The sequence below is a fragment of the Falco rusticolus genome, chromosome 1, assembly GCF_015220075.1.
Source record: "Falco rusticolus isolate bFalRus1 chromosome 1, bFalRus1.pri, whole genome shotgun sequence".
NCBI lineage: Eukaryota > Metazoa > Chordata > Aves > Falconiformes > Falconidae > Falco > Falco rusticolus.
This window is the reverse complement of record NC_051187.1, coordinates 50,142,342-50,163,539: the sequence shown is the minus strand read 5'-3', so window position 1 is coordinate 50,163,539 and position 21,198 is coordinate 50,142,342. Positions and strand designations below refer to the sequence as shown.

General features: G+C 40.5%; 1 protein-coding gene and 1 long non-coding RNA gene across 3 annotated transcripts in view; one reads left to right on the top strand and one right to left on the bottom strand.

Moving 5' to 3' along the window:
• Nucleotides 1-150: 150 nt before the first annotated feature.
• FBXW7 (F-box and WD repeat domain containing 7) overlaps nucleotides 151-21,198 on the bottom strand; it is a 191,311-nt gene continuing 170,263 nt past the window's right edge. For both annotated transcript variants that reach the window (XM_037378640.1, XM_037378649.1), the window contains 8 exons: nucleotides 20,635-20,769; nucleotides 16,004-16,127; nucleotides 13,982-14,118; nucleotides 12,152-12,265; nucleotides 8,839-9,020; nucleotides 7,564-7,789; nucleotides 3,217-3,427; nucleotides 151-2,200 (listed from right to left, as the gene is read on the bottom strand). In XM_037378640.1, coding sequence (XP_037234537.1) covers nucleotides 1,932-2,200; nucleotides 3,217-3,427; nucleotides 7,564-7,789; nucleotides 8,839-9,020; nucleotides 12,152-12,265; nucleotides 13,982-14,118; nucleotides 16,004-16,127; nucleotides 20,635-20,769 — 1,398 coding nt within the window. In that variant the 3' untranslated portion in view covers nucleotides 151-1,931. The remainder of the gene's footprint in view (nucleotides 2,201-3,216; nucleotides 3,428-7,563; nucleotides 7,790-8,838; nucleotides 9,021-12,151; nucleotides 12,266-13,981; nucleotides 14,119-16,003; nucleotides 16,128-20,634; nucleotides 20,770-21,198) is intronic.
• Nucleotides 2,035-7,531, top strand: LOC119143972. The gene is made up of 4 exons (XR_005102910.1): nucleotides 2,035-2,139; nucleotides 2,418-2,510; nucleotides 3,258-4,951; nucleotides 5,879-7,531. It is a non-coding gene; the product is annotated as an uncharacterized LOC119143972 (long non-coding RNA).

Genomic DNA, 21,198 nt, shown 5'->3' with positions numbered 1-21,198 from the left:
AAAAGTCCTGCGACATTATTTTAGCTTCTACCAGTAAGCTGAGCAACTTGACCTGCTTTACCCTTCATAGGATATATGATATTAAATTGACAAGAAGAAATAGGGAAAGAAAAAAAAAAAAAAGACAAAAAAAAAAAAAGACAGACATGCTAACATGAAAAAACACATTTTATTGCACTTAAGTTATAAGAAAATAAAATTTCTAAGTGAATCAAACCATAGACACAATCCCTTTAAAGGTTGTTTTCCTCCATCATGTCAGGTTGTTATATAACTAAAATTAACCAACTGGAATCTGATTGTTTTAAATCAGACTATAAATAAAACAAAAAAAAAAAAGGAGGAAAAAAGATCGCCTAGGATACAGTGTTAAACCACTTTCACAGTTCAGCTTGAGTTGTGGCTCTTGGAGAATGAGGCAAACCATTTGACTCTTTCATTTCTCGTTTTGTTTGCATGTGACATCTTTACAAAAACTTAAGTTTTTGCTCTGTCAGTTCCTCCCAGCAATAACTGTAACAGTTGTTTTATTTCTCAAATACTGTAAAACACTAAGACTGACCAGCAACTTTATTTTAATTTTTGTATTTTATAATATTTTTTAAAAATTTTGTCAGTTTTTTAATGTATGTTCATTCCATTCACCACAGCCCTCACAAAGAAAAATTTCCCCACAGAACAGGCTGCAATAGCTTTGTTCTAAGGAATGTGTTTTAATTTTTGCCCAGAAAAAAGAAAATAAGCTTTGCACACACACTCAATTCTTTATTTGCAGGCAAACTTCACTCTTTAATTGTCTGAAACTCTTCCACTCTCAGCCTCTTAGAGGCACAGTTGGCTCAAGTTTCAGTGGCAAAAAGTCTTTTTCTGTAACCAAACTAGAGCAAATTTGGAATTCAGTCTGGGACTAAAACGTCACAGCAGAAAAAAAAAATAAAAAAAAATAATTTGCTTTTCTTTCTTTCATTTAGCAGCATAAATAAGTTTGGCCACTGGGAATACAGTACAGGGGTGGGACAACAATCCCGTAATTGAAGACCTACTTCTAGCACCAGCATTGCTAATTAAATCCATCAGAGGACTCTCAAAACCCAGGACAACTTGCCACCTCAGAGCAACTTATGCATTGAAGAGTGTAAATGGAAGCAACAGTAAATAGATTAAACAGAGGCTAATACTGTGATTGACATTGGCAATGGTTGGCAAAAAAAAAGGAATAAAAGAAAAAAAAGAAAAAGCTCCGATAAAACTGTACAAAACAATTCACAGTAATATTTTAGCTTTTCCACACCAGGAATGGACTCTTGGTTGTTGTTTGTTTTTTGTTGGTTTTTGTTTTTTTCATTGCAGATGCTCTCTAGTTTTTTGAAAGTCAACCAGTGACTGCTCGCAGAGGTTGGAAGGGGACCTCTGGAGGTTGTCCGGTCCAACCCCCTGCTCAGAGCGGGGCCAAGGGACAGCGCGTTGCTCGGAGGGGCTGCCGGGACCCAGGGTGGCCCATGGGTGCACGAGCAGGCTTGCCTGTGCAGCTTCTTTAAAGATCTTTGTGGTAAAATAACCTGTTAACAAGAACTGTAACAATTTTTTTTTTTTCACCTCCAACTTGCTCAAGGAGCAGTTGGAGGAAAGTAAAGAAATAATTGCACCTGGTTTCATTTCAAAAGTCGTATTTTTGCAAAGCTGCCCCGGTCAAAAGTGTAGCCTTTTTATGTGACGAGACAGCAAACGCCTCTCTTGTCAGTTATAGTTTGTCATCTTTGTCTTCTCCTTCGTAGTCTGTAGGTCTTTAGGATCTGTTGCCCCAAGGCAACATCCTGCACCACCAAGGACAAGGGATTTTTTTTCCTTTTTTTTCTTTTTTCTTTTTTTTTTCAGGGGGAGGGAAAGGAGAACATCGTCTACACGTTTGGACAAATTCATCTTTCTGCCCTTCACTTCATATCCACGTCAAAGTCCAACACCAGCAGCTTTGTTTCCTCAGTTCCGTTGCGGCTCCCAACCGCACACACTAGCTTTGTGTTAGAAGCTCTGATCCGCCACACGACGCCTCCGCTTCCCCCACTCTCCAATGTGACTAGATTTCGGATAAATTCACCCGTTTTCAAGTCCCAAAGTTTTACAGTCCCATCATCTGAGCTGGTAATTACAAAGTTCTTGTTGAACTGTAAACAGGTCACAGCACTCTGATGCTTGTTGGGACCTGTAACAGCAAACCAAAACATGTTTTACTTGCAATTAGAAAGCAACGTCAGACAGCACTGCATATGGAATAAATACCTGGCTATTTGCATGCGGTTGTTTCTACTAGACATGCTAACTCAGTTTTTGTACGTTACAAGGTACAGAAGCCTTGCCATGCTTTCAAAAAGTGAATGCGGGTATAGGAAAACTCCCCATTATTTCCTTCTTCGTTACAGTGACCTTGTTTTGTTGTATACATGTATGCAGGGCAAGTGTGCACTTGGACATTCATGAAGACGAACTCAACGATCCAAAATTTGGTGGCCGCTGTAAGTGTTTGTCTTCAAGTCTCTTTGAAGCGTTATTATGAGACTATTGGTAAATACTGACAGTTAAACATTGACGTAGAAACGTACGCTGTTAAAATGGAAATTTAATTTTCTGCTTTAGCCAGCGATGCTGCGTGTGATATACGGGAATGATATAAGACCTTTTTTGTGGGGAGAAACAAAACAGCGTGCTCATGCGCCTGATGCCTGAGCAGCAAATGTCAAAATGGAAACAAAACTCTTTCTTCTTACTGAAATAAAGAAAACCTCTTCCACGCATTTCTCTTGATTTATTGCGACAGACAGTGTACTTTGCCTCCCGATCCAATTAATCACTAGGCTTTGAAACATCCAAGTGACCCCTAAATAAATACGTTGACTGACTGTTTTGAGATGTCATTTCCTACATATTTCTGTGGCTTATTAGGCTAATGTACCCATAGCAAATTGCTATCTGTCCAGACCATCTGCCTTTCATAATAGCAAGTGATTTGAATAGATTAGAGAATAGATTAGATTAAGTACATTTTGTTCTACTAATTCAGAGAAAGATCATACAGCTGTCATCAGAAAAATATTTAAGTTGTAAGTGGTCTGCATTTGTTTCTTTGTATGCAATTATTTATCTTTTTTTTTTTTAAATACAGAACCTGCAGCATAGATTACTGCAAGCAGCTTCATTTCCATGAAGGTAGTCTAAGCTCACCTTGCAATGTCTGTAAACATTGTCCTGTTTTAATGTCCCAGATTTTGACTGTAGAATCGGCATTCCCAGACACCAGTATATTGTCCTTGAGTTCCATTCCACTTGTGAGAGACTGGTGGCCTGTCAGCGTGTGAATGCAGTTGCCTGTCTCCACATCCCAAACTCGGATGGAAGTGTCAAGAGATCCACTCACCACATGGATGCCATCAAACTACAAGAAAGGTACATCTATTACAAACAGTTACATTAGGAGCTTAAAAGAAGGCTATTAAGCATTTAATTCACTAAATGCAACATTAGATGCTGTATGTTTGGGAACTGCATCACAAAGTAAAAATCTTCCAAGCAGAAGTCAAAGTAGAGATGGCCACGTTTGGTGTCACAGCAGGTGCTTCATGGTGACAGTAATTTCCTGTTGTAGACATGGTCCATGAGGCACACGCTTCAAGGAGAGAGACTCTGAACCCCTGGTCTTTTAAATGTAATACAGCTCCTTTAACCCTAACGGAATCCTGGCTGCAATGCAGTGTAGCAGTAAAAGAAGGTAGTTCTCCTAATAAAGATGTTGACAAGCCAAACCTGGTTTTCACACGTCAGAGGGACTTTAAGCTGCAGAAGGGGAACAACATTAACCACCTACACAAAAGTCAGAAAAATGGAAGGAATGTAATTGAAATATGCTGGGTTTAGCCATTTTATAATCGAAATTGTGTGCCTTTTTTAAAATCTTAAAATTTTAACTTCCTAGTCATTGTAGGGAAAGGCGTACAGGCTAACATGGATGTCCACACTCTTGGATTTTTCTGGGCACATTTTACATATAAAATACGTAGAACATGAATGTGTAGAAAAATCAGCTAAGAGATGAGACACTTGACCAAGAGGACTGAACATGTAGAGAATATAAAGGTGGAAAGTAACTTGAGTGATAGTTGAAAATGACATGAGTTCAGAATTCTCAAAAAAGGAAAGGAAAAGCACCTCAGAATAAAACCAGGGGACTTCAAGGAGGAGTTCTTCAATACATTAAGCCTTCCTTCCCATGAGGTTTTTATATATCTATTCTCTGAGGGGAAGAAGAGTTCAGGAGAGTTGGCACTTTCTTAAAGACACAAACTATCCTGGTGTGAAGGAAAGATGGGACATGTAGTAAATTACCAAGACCCACTTGGCTAAAGCACAAGGAATTGTACAAAAAGTAGAAACCAGATCAATAGATGTGTTTAGAAAAGCACGCTGGGACAAAATCAGAAAGGCAGGGCACAAAACAAGGGAAAACTAGCAGGAGCCATTAAGGATGATAAAACACCATTCTGCTTAAAAAACCCAACAAACCCAAACAAGAGGAAGGCCAAAAGAAAAAAGCTTATTTATGCTCAGCGGGAAGGAAACACCGAGCGAGGCCAGCTATTTAACTTTTTTTTGCTTCAGTCCTCAGCCATCTGAGCACAGCCTCACAGCGCTAACACCACTGACAACTGAGCACAGGCTTTGCTAGAATGGGGAAAAACCCACATAAGGCAAGTTGTTTTGAGACAGTCTCGGAGACATCTGCTGCTATCTTTGAGGACCCATGGAAGACAGACAAGTTTCAGATGGCAAATAAAAATATTCCTGTCTTTATTGAAGGGAGATGATGACGGGAGATGGGGAATTATGGATTGGTCGGCCTAACTTCCAGTTTCCAGAAGGAACTAACAAATAATCAGTTTGGTTGTAAGCCCTTAAAAAGGCGGTAAGTAGCAGCAAACACAGATTTGTGGGACAATTATCTTAACTAACATGATTATTTTTTTCTGTGACAGACTAAAAAGCCATGTGAAACAGCAGATGTCTTGGCTGTGTTTTCACAAAGAGGGAGGCAAATTTGAGGGAGGGATACCATCCCGTTCAGAACTTTGGTCACAGCATGATTAGAGACAGCAGAAACAGTTCCAGGGGGGCGGTCTGGCATTTAGGATTTTCATTAGGATTTGGATGACATTTGAAACGGTAGAACCGACCCAAAGCAAAGAGCATAAAAGTCAAGAGATAACTGTGAAGATCTGAGCTTGGCAGTGAATGAATGAAGGTGCAGCTGCAGCCTGGAGGAATGAAGGCTGGGCAGGAGTCTTTGTTATAGCTCGGGCAGTCTGACGCTACTTGTCCACGTATCTAATAATAGCCAAGAATGAACCCAATTAAGAGAACTCAGCTATCTCAGACTGCTTCTTTTTGTAAAAGCTGCAGAAAACCAGCATCTTGGATCTCTACAGTCAAACGTGGTTGAGGATGGCACCTAAGTTCAAAAGAACGTAGAGAGGGGCTGGCACATACGCACTGCTTATCTGCGGTATGCACTGCATCGCTGGTGAAAATATACTAAAAAAAGAAACTCAGGGGTATGCTATATAAGGCATATAAAATGATCTTTCACTTCTAGTAAGCACTGGTAAGACTTTGACTGAAATTTTGCATCCTGTTTTGGGCATCCTGCTTTCAAAAGAGGCTGTGAACTAAGTGGAGTTCAGATGAAAGGATGAGGAGTGCTAAGTAGGCCAGCAGACTTGTTGGGTGGAAATACTACAGAATATTTTACTTTCCTAAACAGAACTAAACCAGATCGTTCTAACAAATTTTTTTCCTCCTTTTCCTCAAATTAATTGTATTCCATGTGCATAAGGTATTCGGAAAGAGAGGTTTAAGGCTGGACATGAAGACGGACTTTACTCTGATACTGCAGTGGTCGAGCTGTTACCCAAGAACCCTGAGAATGCGCAGATCGCTTCAAAGGCAGCTAAGAAGGAGGAAGGACACAAAACGGTCAGTAGTCTTCAACTGCTGCGTAAGGATCTCTGGAAAATGGGAGGGGGTCTAAAATGGGGAAATACTGAGGTGTAACAGACCCTGCCATGGAGTGGGGGTGGGGGGCCAGGCTGGTTATTCAGCCCGATCGTTCCATCTAGGAGTTCTGCTGTCTGGGGCTATCTCAGGCCAAAGGGCAGGAACTCACCAGGCGATTTTAAAGACTCTTTCTGCCCTCACCTGTAGCCTCCTGCCCCTCAGAAATTTGTTCTAGAATGCCAAGTTCCATTTACAGGATGTAAATAGTATCGGTGTGTAACATAACCCAATTATTTGATCCATTATTACTACAGTATCAGAGCGAGACATGAATATTCATGAGCCCAAACAAGAGCCTCTGGTGAAGATAAGGCAGAATAACATACGCTGTTCCCGAACTGCCACAGATGAAATACAACCTTTGGAATATTTTTAAGTGATAGGGAGGTAGTACAGCATTTTTAACTTGCTTGTTGCTTGTTGAGAGAATACTCCTCAGCATATGAATATAAGAGAAGGGCTGCAGATTTTTGATAAATTTTGCTGCATATTTTGGGAAACAGATTATTTTGTTTGTATTATTTTGAGATATACCTTATGAAAGATACACTTTATGAAAAAGAGCTGTAGCACTGAGCTTCACTTTCTGAGCCACAAACCAGCGTAGTTACATGCCGAATGCAATTTCCAGATTTTGAACTTTTGTTCCGTTTCTTTTTCAAGTCCTGCCAGATTGTGGTGAGAACAGGCGCAAGCATGAAATTACTTTCTTTCGCCTTTCAACGCCTGGAAATGACGCACTGACTCTATGGATGGACGATATGATCTTTTGGGTTAGTGAAGGTACGAAGAGGGTATGTGGGTCTCTGGCAGCTTGGGCCATGCCGCAGAGCAGCACCGTAATAACCTGCACCTGCAATAACATGTCTCGATTGAAAAGCCTCACAGTTGTAGATCTGGCCTCTGCTTGGAGAAGAGGAAGCAGAGGGGCTGGAGATTTACATCAGAACATTACAATTTAGGTTCAGTGTTACTGTGAATCACGATTTGGAACTGGAAGATGGACAAGGATAAACAGATCTGCATAATTCAGAACCTTAATCTGATGGTATTTTTGGGCACATCTTCAATTACTACATCATCCAATTTATTTAAAACAGTAAGTTTAGAATTTCTTCGGGTAAAGCAAAAATATAGGTCCAAAATACATGCAAGTTTTCAACAAAACCCCAACCAAACAACCCAGCAACCCACAAAACTACTTAATTCGCTGGTACAGATTTGGGCTTTATTGTATTGGGTGCTTTAAAGACAATGCTCCTCTAAAACAATCTCAGTTTCTAAATCAGGACAAGATATAACAAGTGCAACAAAATGAAAGAGGGGACTCTATCACTGATGCCTCTATATTCTCGTGGCCTGTATAATTCTGGAGTAGGTACCCACAATTCAATAAACAAGGTGAAATAAACTGACTTTAAATTTTACTTAAGGCAGCTAAAGCAGCAGATGAAAATCACATACCTGTAATGAGTAGACTCTGTTAGTATGCCCTTGCAGTGTGTGCAGACAGGTCTCTGTCTCTGGATCCCAAACTTTGACCATAAAATCATATGCACCACTTACAACCCTTCTGCCGTCATACTGAACGCACCGAACTGCAGCTACGTGGCCCATCAGAACGTGCAAACACTGGCCCGTCTCTATGTCCCAAACTCTCAGTGTAGCATCTCGAGACCCACTGACCACTCTGGAGGAACAAGAAAACCCCTCCTGTACTTAGCATTGGACACAGAAGTATTAACACAATTAGACTGGATATAAATCAGTTACGAGTTTTAATTTGGGACAGTAAGTAGCATTACTCTGCTAGCCACCAAAGATCTGGTTTGGCGTGACATTTCATTAGGGTCACAAATGGCTTGAGTGTTTTAATTCCTTGCTCTACTCACCTCCTCAGGATCTATTTGATATAATTGGCAATCAGTATTTAAAAAGGCACTTCATTCCTGAACAGCAAAACGATGCCCTAAGAAATTATGAGGACTGTTGTATCTACCTATGAAAGCTTACTAATATGCTGAGCTCCAGCCGGTGCTACGTTTTAATGACTGAGTTAACTAATAACGAACAAAGATGTTCTTCAGAAGTTTGACATTTGGTAAAGTAACGGTTATTCTGCTTGATTTTTTTCAGTTTATACTTTTACAAGCTTTTTTAGGCAAGAACAGAAATGAGAAGGAATTTAATATTGATGGTATTGATATAGAAAAAAACCCTCCTCGTTCTTCAAAAAAGAAGAAATGCAACCAACAGACACTCTGTCTACAGCTTCGTACCACAGCCAAGTAAAAGAGCTTTGCCAATGTTCCTTGAATCAAGACATGGTTTACTATTGCAGAAATTATGATCTAATCAGTTATAAGTTAAATAAACTACTTTAAAAGGCATTCTGTAAAATGAGTAGAAGTTTGTCGCACTGACAAAAAGGAAAAATTATTCAGCGTGTGGGAGACTGGATCACAGTGTAACAAAGAATTAGCTCTGAAATAATGTAGAATGTGACTTAGAAAGTACATGACTCAATTTTCTGCTCTTTAATTAGTACTCTTATGCTTTTGCTTCTATTAATCATCTTGTCCCTTGTGTTGATGATTTACGTAGTTTAATTTGACTGCTTTGCCTGGTTTGTATTTCACTCAACGTTGGATGAGGCACCCAGGTTTAACAAGCATTTTCCGCAAACACAACTGTAAATTACAAGCCAAACCATGGCTGTAGCTTTGGACAGAGCCTTACCTTTTCTCATGGAGATGCATGCAGCGAACGGTGGAGGTGTGTCCGTACAAGGTGTGTATGCATTCCCCAGTCTCAGCGTTCCAGACTTTCAACGTTCGGTCTGTAGATCCACTAATGATGATATTGTCCCTCATCTGTGATGACCAGACTCCGCCTGTGTGCCCAACCAGCGTTCTCAAACACTGAAAAGAAATATTTTGCCTTGTTATCCTTTTGTCGGAGTTGAACGGAAACTTAAGAAAAAGTAATTTAGGAGGTAACAGTAGTCTCTCAGAGCAGGAAGCCAGAAGACCCCTGGAGACTGCTTTGTGATTGAACAAAAAAAACCCCACCCCTTTTAGACAATACTCTTCAAATTTCTCTCTCCATTGTGAGTACTTGGGACTATAAGGAATTTTCCCTGTAATATTCCCCTTGATAAACTGAAGCGTCTTTCCAAATTTCTCAATACAGGGCATGTTTTACAGCCTTGAGTCATTTTCCTGGCATTTTCCCGAGTCACTGCAGGTTTTCCAACAGCGTTTTGAAGCGTGAGTGTTAGAACTGGAGAAAGCATTCACTTCGTAGTTTACCACTGATCTATAAGCCATGTACTCTTACTGTATTTTCTGTTTGTTTATCCAAGAAACATCACATGCTGTAAGCCATAGCTACAGCATCAATACTGCAAAATCACGTTTCAAACCTTTTCCAGACTGTACTGTTGCCCAGGAGGGAATCCCACACTACATAAGCACAGCCTACCTCCTTCTTTGATCCTGTACGTATGACATGATTTCTCACTATGCAGAGGCAGTGTTTGCTCACACCTACTTCTGTAAAACCTCCATCACTCTGGAACAATGACTTGTCTCCGTCTCTCAGCCTGTATTCCTTACAAGTCACAACTATATATGCTTCCTCACCAGGCAGCAGTAAGCGCTAATTAGCACAGACCAGAAGAGATCCTTGCAAGACCCCTCTAGTAAGATACTCCATGAAGATTCTGCTTTCGCATTAACAACATGATCTCTATAATTACCCACTTTCTAACCCATTTAAATACGTGCCATGTTGATTTTTGCATTGTTCTATTTTCTTCAATCGTGTCACAGGGATACAGTCCTGCAGTGCACACAGCCAGCTACTTCTGCACTATTATTTTTATCAGTCAAACCTCTAACTGCATGAGAAAAGAGGTCAAGTCAAGACAGTTTGATGATCTCTTCTTCTGTAATCTAATGCTAAGCAGCATTAATTGCCGTGGCCTTCCTTTAACTGTTAGTTGACTCCTCTTGACGTAGTCCAATATTTTTTATCTGAGATAATGTATCCTAAATACCCAGTCTTTCCGTTTACTCCATTTAAATACTGACACATTTTAGCTTTCTGGCTATTCTCTGGATCTTCTCTTTGTGCTTGTACCTTTTGAAAACACACCAGTTTTACCCCACAAGTTACTTGAGAAAAAAAAAACACAAACGTGAAATACCTATTATCTGCATCAACTGTAATAAAAAAACCCACAACTTTGGTAGTTGTTAACATCCTTGTGAGTTTCTGCTGAAGTGTTGTTCTATTATCACACAATGCTTTATGTCTATCATGTGAAATTTCTTCCAAAAAACCCATTTTTTTCCTGCATCAGTGACAGCATACTAATTTCTGTTGTTAATATCCTGTTCTAACATCCTTGAAAATGCTTTGCTCCTGTGTTGTGCATGGAGTTCCTGTTCTTTAACATTTTTTACCAGTCTTCTGCAATTCCTGGCTCCTAGCTTAATTCACTGCTATCAAATCCATCTTTTTAAATTCATAGCTGTTATTCATTTTTACAATTCCCGGTTTTTGGTTGTTTTTTTTATTTCAACCAATTTGCTTGTATTTTAAGAAATCATCCTTCTACAGCAGTAAGAACACAGAATCCTTATTCTGGGCTTTACATCTGTCAAGGGAATTATTTAGTCATGTTCATTTGCACAAACCAACCTTAAGGGGTTTTTTATTTTACTTATTCTCCGGCATCAGTAAGTACGAGGACTGATACAGCCTCTTCCATCTTTTGTACACAATTTCTGGCTCTCCTAAAGGTTTGCGGTAGTCACACTAGGATTTGTAATTACATTCCAAAAATTACCAAACAGGAATTGTTAAGTCATGCTCCTGTGATCAATTTTATGTATTTAAAGGAACATTTTGCTTTTGAGAGGGCGGTACATACAAAGGAAGTGTTTTTCATTTGAATTTAGGCTGCCCTTTTCAATTAAAAAATGTAAATTTCAATATGGGTTCCTTCATTACTTTGTTGTAGGGAAGCCAACAGAGGCAGGTGAGGCTGCCTGTTGCTTTTAATTTTATACTTCCCCACAGTAGTATTTACAATCCTGTCAAGGATCTTCTAGGCATGCAAAGACAAATGCTTAATATATTCAGTTTCAACATTACAAAGCAGATACCTTTCACATCTTAAACATGTTATCCTCAATAGCTGTCTTGTTCACATAACTGTATCATTACAACAAAGCTAAGTACACACAATACTAGCCTAGAAGGGAAGTGTTTCCCCGAGGCCTTTTCTATACCCTGGGAGCATGGTCAGTCACCTTAAAATGAAAAACCTCTGTGCTGAGTAGCTGTGATGTTCTAACATCAGTGAAACGTTCAGTACTGTCTTTTTGATTGCACATATTGTTTTGCTTCTCTAAGCCAAAATTAAATTATTGAAGCTTATTAAATTCCTGCCTGAGCTGGATCTAATTTAACAGGAAATATTTAAACCTAAAGCAAGTTATTACTGGTTTGGGGTTTTTTTTGGTGGCTCAGCAATATAGTAGAATATAGTAGCTTAGAAAGGAAAACCAAACTTGCTATTTGAAATCCGAGCCAGTGAAAAGAACGCCCCATTTGAATAACTTGAAAACAACAGAAAGAATGCTGGAAGACAAGTGAGAAAGGGAGATCCAGAGGGGTAAAAGCAGGCTAAATTAAGCTTTAAGGAAGATAAAGTAATGTATCTGTCCAAATTCTTTAGAATCCATGTCACAAATGACTCTCCAAGAATAGCAGAATTGCCAAGAGAACAAGGATACATGCCAATGGTAACATGAGCAGCATTGCAATTTCACATCAAGGTGACTTTTCTGAACCACACTAGTTTCTGTGCAGGAAAAGATGACCCAAAATGTTTACTGGTCCCTTTTCTGATCCTTGCACCAGACGACACTAAAGACCACCCTGCAGTGCCGTCTGATGGCGCAGCAGCATTCCTGACATACCGGTGCTCTACCTGTAGCTCATTTCCTAAGGAATTCAACAACACAACCCACTGACTGACCTTGCCTGTAACCGCTGACCACACTTTCAGCGTGTTGTCGTCAGAGCCGCTCACTATTCGGTTCCCGCAGAACTGAAGGCATGTGATCACATGGTCATCGTGGCCTTTGAGCACCTGCCGATACAGAACATAAAAACGTACGGTCACAACTGAACGCAGGAGATTAGAGAGAGAAGCAGGAGCAACTAAATGCTCTTCTGATTCATAAATTGTAAAATGCCAGAGCTGCTTCAATAATAATAAGGCCCTTTAATCCCATGTGTCAAGTCTAATTTACCACCAGCTGGGACCAAAGAAGGTCTCTTCCTTCTTCCACGCGGTGATACGGCATTGTTTAGCAAGCGCATGACCGTTATTGTAAGCCTCCTAAAAGTACCAGGAAAAACCACTAATAAAGGTAGGCTGACTTAGTAACTGGACATTGCTCAATTCCTCTGCAGTTATTCCATCTCTTTTTATTTTTCGGTTGCGTTACTTTTACCTTTGAAGAGTTGTTTCAACCTTAAACAAAAAGGATGGGGTTGTATCATTTGCTGCATATTTGTATTTCAGTGGTCAAGGCTGCCTGTATCTGTTTATTTTTTTCCTTACCAGCCAAGCACTGTAATCTATTAAATGCCAGGCAGCACCGACGTAAAAAACTAGAAAACCATTAACCCAATTAAATACAAACAAAAGTGATAATTTAACGTGCTGGAAATGTGGATTGGAATGTTACTTTATAGAGGCGGGATTTTCAATGCTTGGTTTGGGAAAAACTGCAATTCGGTATATTTTACTGCAATATAGCAAAAAAATCCTTATCAGAATACAGAGGATGAGGAATTTTTTATTTAAGACATCTGAACACTTTTCAAGATGTTCATTGAAATGAAATGGGCATTTAGATAATGCCTCAGGCTGTAATTTTAATAATAATTCCAAGATAACTTGATGTGGCGTATCAAGGCAAGAAATATGGAGCTGTTGCCAGAGATGCACATAAGTCACGGCCAAATAAACAGCAGGATATAGCTATAGGTTTTTCACTGGAATTTTTTTGTTCTTGTTTTTGTTATTTTGTTGTGCGGTAATCAAGAAAACGTTTGTTTTTTAAAAATTAAATTAAAATTAAAAAAAAACTTAAGGCAAATTGCCTTAAAACCGTAAAAGTCTATGAATATGGGTTTTCTTCATGTTTCTGACTGCTCGTTCAATACCAGCTTTGATTAGACAGCTGCTGTTCTATTTTACAAAAGGTTTGAAGTATTGCTTCATATCTTCATATTGGAAAAGCTGTGATGATAACGCATCAGTGTCATTAAAGAATTTTATTATTTTTTTAATCAACATGGAATTAAGTTATTGTCTTGTGCTGCTCAATTTAGAAGAATATGTATAAAAATAAAGCATGAAATGGTCACAGAATAGTTGTGGAGTATTTTTATGTTGTGACATGGCCAAGCTCTACAAATACATGTGTGTAAGTGTGTGTATGTATGTATTTATAGGTAGCGTGTGTGTATTTACATGTAAGTATTTCCAGTTGAGTTTCTGAGATGACCTGTCTCAAAAGAGGCTGGCCTATTTACAGGAATTCATGAAACTGTACAGATTTTTTTAGAACAGCAGTGAAAGAATTCTACTGTATGAAGAATCACATTCTGATTTGCTAATAGGGTGCTCCGAAATTAATTTAAACCCAGGGCAGGTGAGCTAAAATATTTTTTTTTCTGCAATAACATGTTGCTTTTGTGCATAGATAGTCTGGTGTGTCCAAAGGAAAAAAACCCCAGAGCTATGAGCTTATCCTGCTTTGTTCACGGCCGTGCACACAGCTCAGAAACTTACCTTAGGCGATTTCAGTTCTCCTCGCCGCCAGTTGGTATCAATCCTGTGTTGTCTAATGTAGGCGCTTTTCCACGGACTGTGTATAAAGCCTGGTTTTATTACTTTCCTCCTCTTGATATGTAATGGTTCATCAATCCCTAAAATGAATTTTAAAAAAGGAGGGAGGGGGAGAGATGAGGCCACCCCAAGGAGAACGACTTCTGTCCCTCGCAGACCTTTACAGTGACCCCTGACATCACGCTCACGGAGGTGACAGCCTCCTGCACACAGTATTTGCACTGTGTGTCGGTCGCAGCGCCCTGCTCCTCAGCTCTTTGTACCATGGCTTTCCTTTGTCGGCAAGCGTAATCATTACTGCAGTCGTGGCTGAAAATGCTCTAGGTCATCATTGCCTGCTGGCAACCTCCTGGCTTGGTTTTGGATCCCCCTTTCTCAGGCAACGTGGCAGAGTATTTCCTCTTTCAAGTGGGTATCGTCCAGCGCGCTCCCCGATTACTCGTACGCTCATTTTGGACCTTCGGAAAGTAAACCTCTTCGTCTGTGGGCCTCCTCTCTGGTCACCCTCCTTCACTACCTTTAGGTTCACTGTGATTCTCGCTATTAGTGAGCTTTTAATTCTTTTCTTGATTGGAAAGGCTGTCTGCTTTTGGCATTGTCCTCTCCTGGCTGGAATTTCAATATAACTGTGCCCTTTCTGAAGGGACACTTAAGCAGTAGGGCTTTGTTACTTGCTACTACAGGTATTTCCCTCCCCCCGCCCCCCCAGTTCTCTCACCCATCTCTCTTCTGTGCAGCTCCTCTCTCCACCACGTCTCCTTACGAGCAAGTCTTGTCCCTTGCCAGTATGTGGATTTCACTCTCCTGCCTTTAGCCCCTTCTCCGGTGTCTCTATCTGCAACTCTTGAATCAACTGCTCCTGCGTATGACTGAACGCCTCACCACGTCTAACCAGTCTACAGTACTGTTCCGTTCACCTGTGCTCTCATGTCTTCCCATATCTATTTTTACTTCTACGCTCACAAATGTAGGCTCGTCCCCTCCCAGCCTTCTCCTTTTCTCCTTATCTGTCCTCTTAATGCATTTTCACTGAGGTTTGTAAGAGGAGACTCTTAGAGGAGATTTAAGAGGTTAGACAGCTGGTTGCCACTGCAAAAGAAAACTGATTAATTTGGGTGCCTTTAGAAACAGCCAGCTACATTCACACCATCATGTTTTTTAAAGCCTGTGCATCAACCTCTCACAAGTTCTTGTTTCCATACTTGGAGGCAGCCCGGACAGGTCCCTGTGTTTGCCCGTGCCCCAGAGGGATACTGCTCTGAGATCCCACGCATGTGCTCTGCCCCCCAGAATAGACTCTGTGTTCATAGAATTCTCCTTAGAAATAGAACCTTATGTTCTTCATGTGCTCAAACATGTGGCTCCTTTCCTGGGAGCCCTTTTTGGCCCGTTCATATTACTGCTGAACCACCGCATCTTCTGATCTGGCACCAGCAGGTGACATCTGTGTGGCTCATGGCCTGTGCCCCCCTCTCTGAGCCATCAAGTTCACACCTTCTCCCCCGACCACGTGCCATTTCTCGGTTAATTTTCCTACACGTGATGTGAAAATAGAGCACCCCTTCTACCCGACCACTGAAACAGTTTTTCCTCCATGTTATGTACAAACTGCAAGACTATACCCGTAGCATTTTTATGTCTCAGCTCTTCCTTGCTTTGGTTGCATTTTGAATAAAAATAATCCTTAAAAAGCAACAATAATTGTATTTTAAAAACATACGCCTAGGATACTTTATGACTAGGATGTTCACACTTACTCTAGCTTCATTTCTAGTACGCCGTGGGTTATTTCTGCTTCTGACTTTCAACAGAGATACATACCATGCAGCTCAAAGCATCAACAGCAGTAAATTTAAAGTCACACGAATTGCCTTCATAAAACTTTAAACTTACTATGTAAATGAACTGTACTTTCAACGACAGCAACACTTTGACCATTACAGCCATTTTTTTGCTCTGCCTTACCCTCCTCTTTGCATTTCTCTCTCCAGAGAAGATTATCTTCAGCCAGAATTCTCCAGTAACGACATGTCTGGGCTGCCTGCAGAAGGTCCCTGGGTTCCAGGAATGACAGCACATACAGTGCCAGCTGTAAAAAAGAAAAAGAAAGTGTATTTCCTGCATTGCTTTTGAAAGGAAAAGTAAAGTAACTCCAAGTATTATCACACCTCAGGGGCTGAAACACAGAAAATTGAAACAGGAAGTTATTAAACAATCTCAGAAACGTAACAGAGCTACGGTTTATTCCAGTGAGAACGTGGAAGTATAACAATCATTCTAAGTAACTACATCCATACAGATCACACCAGAAATTAATCTCGTATTTGCAAGAAGTAGTTGTCAGCTGAAATCGTTATCTTTTTTTAAAATGCAATCCATGTCACTTTGAACCATGACTAAAATAATTGTGTCTACGGTCATCTTAGCTAACAAGTACAGGAAAAGTTATTTGGAGAATTTAACTATAAAGTACAACAGTCACCACATGAGCAAACAGGAAAGTATGTTGTGATGAGTAACGTCCCTCAGTAAACCAAACCGCAGGAGAAGTAAATGCTGTGTGTACCTGAGTTCAAAGCCCTCGGCAGCTGCAGGAAACGCAGCGATCGCATCGCTCATTTTCCCACTAGAATGCAAACACCCCCCTAAGCGGCGTTCCAGGCAGCTTTACGGACTGGGATGCAAAAGGATTGAAATAGGGAACTTTGATACTGTACGCCGCACGTTACCAAAAACATACGGGAAATCCCAATGAACACCAGAAGACAAACAGAGATGAACTTTTCCATGTGACAAAATGAAAGGTTATTGGGAGAATTCAGACCTCAGCTGAGTGAGCTAAGCCCGTACAACAACCACAATAAACCCCCGCAAATCTCCACAAATACCTTCAGATGTACCAAAGTCTTGAACAGGGACAGCGACATCTAAAACACAACCCAAAATGCAGGGACAGCTATCGCTAGGGGTAGGATGACAAAGTACAGCTTTTCTACTTGACAGCAACAACGTATCTCCCCAAGTCATGGAAAATAAAAAGTGTTAAGATGCAGGAAAAGCCCCTTCCATAGCTAAAAAAGAACAAATGTTCTGCAGAAAGAACAATATTGATAATGAGTGATGGAGAGAACTACTTACAGGCTGGAACAGTGGCGTCACTGTCAGTAACTAATAGGATGCAAAAGCTGTCAGGGAAATGAGATCATCCACTTTTACTTCTGCTTGACGTATCTTCTCGTGTTTAGGGTTTTTTATTGAATTTTGAGCTGAAGTTATGACGTATAGCTATAGAATCTGCCCGTCAAAGCAGCACAGACTGAAATTCAGTAAGGAAGTCATAACCGTAGGCTGTTGACCTCAGCACATTTTTTACCTTGTTATGGGAGAAATGTTTCCTTTCAGTAATATATTTCAGTAATATAGACCAGCCTGTGACTGAGCAGGAAATAAAAATTCAATACGCCAGAACTGTTTGCATTTTGACTGCACACACACACCTCGTTTGCAAGTCATCACCTGCAGCTCACGTCGAGCACGTAGTGCTCCACGTTTAAGGGACCCGTGTCTTAAGTTGCACATTAGACCCCGCAGGCACCCCAGGCCAGAAAGCCGGAGCCTTCTGTCCCTACACAGGGGGCCAGCGTTCAGGATCTGGCGTAGGCCGCTCTGCTTGTGCAAGAGCAACAACTGTACCCGTCCTTTCAGACTGTCTTAATTCCTGGTGTGTAAAATTATTTAAGAAGTGCTGTTTGCTCACACACATCAGATAGCCCTGCACGCAGCAAGACTCACCTCTGAAAGAGATCCTTTCCATTTTTGCTGGATGTTCCTTCGCTGACAGCAGAGTTTGTTTAAATATCACTTGTCCTATCTATACAGATATGGACGCTTGCTAAGATGGTGTTAATTAAAACCTGCGAGCCAACCGATTCTAAAACAGGTTACATATGGGTGACATTTATTTTAGACTATATTTATCACATAGTCTTCAAGGGTCAACACAGCCCACAGTTTGACTTTGCGATTAGCGGTGCACAGAAGATGACGTCCCTTTGTCTTAGCTCATGGATCTGGTTATAAGAAACTTCAGGTAGCAAAGATCTGACCTTTGACTCAACTGTATCTCGGGACCACTCTATGCTGTAGTGTTAACAGTACCCGACAATACGCAGTCCCTCGCCTTTTCTTAACTCACACACACAGCACCAACCCAAACTCGGGTGGCTGATTTCAGCAAAACTCCTAGTCTGCTGGTTTCTAGACCTGGGTTCACAAACAAGTAATTTCAATAATTATTTCTAAAGTCTCAGCAAGAACACAGAGGAGTATTCATTTTAGATTAATTGTTTGACTGCATGCTTCCTCAGGAGGGAAAGCAAACATTTTCTTGATTATTCAGCTATAACTTACTGTCTTTGCATTGCTGATAAATGTTTTTGAAGAAAAGCCCTCCTGTCCAAATCATCTTCTTGTTCTTGGTTAGGTAACCACACCTCACGGCTTGCATCCAGCAGCACTGGAGATGCTGCAGATGTTAATGTGGAGCGACAACTCGATGAGAGTGTGTTTTCACGGGACACTGGCTTTGGCAGGGAACTCTGTTCACAGAATTACTGACCATAACGACTTGGGTTTGCCCCCAGAGCTCAGCTGGTCCCCCCCCAGCTGCAGCCAGCTGGGTAGCTGGGGACTGCACCACTCAGGAGATCTGGGTGAAGAGTGATCTTCCACAAGGAAAGGAGATGGTGGAGTTAGCTTGATGGTTTTTGGGTGGGTTTTTTTTGTTTGTTTAACTCTGTTTATTTTGGCAACAGTGGGAGTTAGGAAGCAAAAATTATCTCAGCTAGCTTCACTAGTGAAGTCAGCCTTTTGTGAAGCTAAGCAGCTGACAATATTCCGGTTTCAAGAGGCAAGAAACCTCACAAAAACCAAACAAATTAAAGTTTGCTTACAATACAGTCGAGAGATGTGAGAAAGAAGCTCTACAGCTAAATAGCCTATCTTTTCTGTGAAGAAATTGCTAAAACTGAAATAACAACATGATCATTAGTCACAGCCCAACCAGATCACTGGTTGTACTTGAATTAGTTTTGCCACTAAATCAGGCAGAGACAACTGAGCTGTGAGGTACGGTTATCAATTCTGTAATACATTTCCAGGACTTAATACATGCTGAAGTGCAAAGTATCTTCTATCTTCCAAAATACAAAGTTTTGCTGCCCCTTTTCTCCGGTTCTGAACTAAGGCTGCCCTGGGCAGATTCTCTAGAAACAGGACAACCGTGTAGACAGAGGTCTCACTAAACCCTTCTCCTCCCCCAGTCCCTTTTCCATTTATGCAGACGGCTGCCGTAGGAAGCGCTTCAGTAAATACTACTCTCGTGTCGTGTGTATTAGGCTCATACTCATCGAATAAATCGTTTCCAACCCTCACAACTGCTAACCAGACCGGCAGGGGAAGGGTGACGCTTCCTGACTCATGAAGATGTACAGTATGTAACAGGAAAGAAGGGTCTTGTGCATCAACGTATTCAAAAATAGGATATGTACCAGAAAAAATGCCAAGGAACAGAGATACGGGACAGTCTTCAGGTAGTAAGACCATGTCAAACACAGCAACCAAATGTTAGCTCCAGAATACCTTTTATAGAACTTGCCCTTGTAAAGCGTTAGTAACTGAAATAACTGGAGACTTACAAAGACTTCAGCCCCTCATGAAAATTTTCACATGGAGAACACAGAATGCCGAAGAAACAGACTTCCTCCACAGTCCAAATAACAGAACAATTTCCAATTCCCTAAATCAATCAAGGTCAGAAGTACCATTTCTAAATTAACTAAACCGTATTCATTTAATTATTGTAGCAAACCGGGTTTATAGTATTTCATATCCACTCTCACGTTCCAGTTGTGAGATCGTCAAGAATTAACTCTTCTGCGGACAGCATTTAGTTACCCACGCTGAAATCCAAATCTTAGTTTCTCTTTAACCTTGATACACACGTGATCTGAGTTACAGCAAGGATTTACTATGAGCTATCTGCTTAATTAGTGTCTGGCTTTATCCTTAGTGAGATGTGCTTTTTTGGGTTTACTTTTGGGTTTTTGGGTAGAGATTTTAGGGCTTGGTTTGTTGAAAAGAAATTCACAGATGACATTCACAAAACCCCCACCACTAAGAGCATTAAACAAAATACTTACAGAATAATGTGCAGAAAGGTCTTGCATCCACAAGGAAATTTTTGTGTGTGCGTGCCCTAACAGGATTAGTTCTCAAAAAAAAAAAAAAAAAAAAAAAGAGGCAAAAAAAAAAGCGCAATTGGCCCAATTAAGATAAAGAGATATTTTTTAAACTACTGGGATTTTGTTTAAAGGAGTAATTTGTATTTCCAGGTAGCTAAATGCCTATCAAGGGATAAAGGTATGTTACTCTGACGTAACAGTAGCCGTATTTTACGGCAGCGTACCAAACTGTGGCCCTCTGACACCAGTTTACATCACTACGTTGGCAGAACTCACTGCCATAATCATCACGGAAGTTTTTAAAAGGCGGCGGGTGATGCACCGCACAGTCCAGCATGAACCTGTATTTCTCACCTCTTTTGGGAGCAAGGAAATGAAGTCTCTTTGAAACTGGGGCTCTATCACTTGCATCATGTGTTTTACTTGTGTTGGTTCGCAACTATCAATGAGTTCATCTAAAGCAAGTAATTTCTCTGGTCCACTCCAGCTCTGCAAGAAAAAACAAGGAAGAAACAGTAAAAACTTAGTTTAACAGACTGGTTTGGTTTCTATCAGTCAGTGCCGCTGCTTTGCCAATCAGGCAAGTTAAGTTTCCTTGTTGACCGATACACACGCGTATAAAAAGCCAGGAAGAGAAACGCTCATGTTAATTACACAAAAATGAGAAGTTAATCAACTCAAAATATTCAAAATTACTACACTGATTCATAAGCTAAGAAAGGATTTGTTATACACACACATGCAGATTAGCAACTAAACAGATAATAATATTTAATAATAATAATTAAATTAATTAAGCTTCTTTTGAAGTTGATGAAATCTACACACACATTGCTGACAATGAAGGGGTTGCAACAGAACGCGCTCCCTCTCTCTCTTTCTCCATTGTGTGTTCAAGTGAGATGGTAACTTCTAACT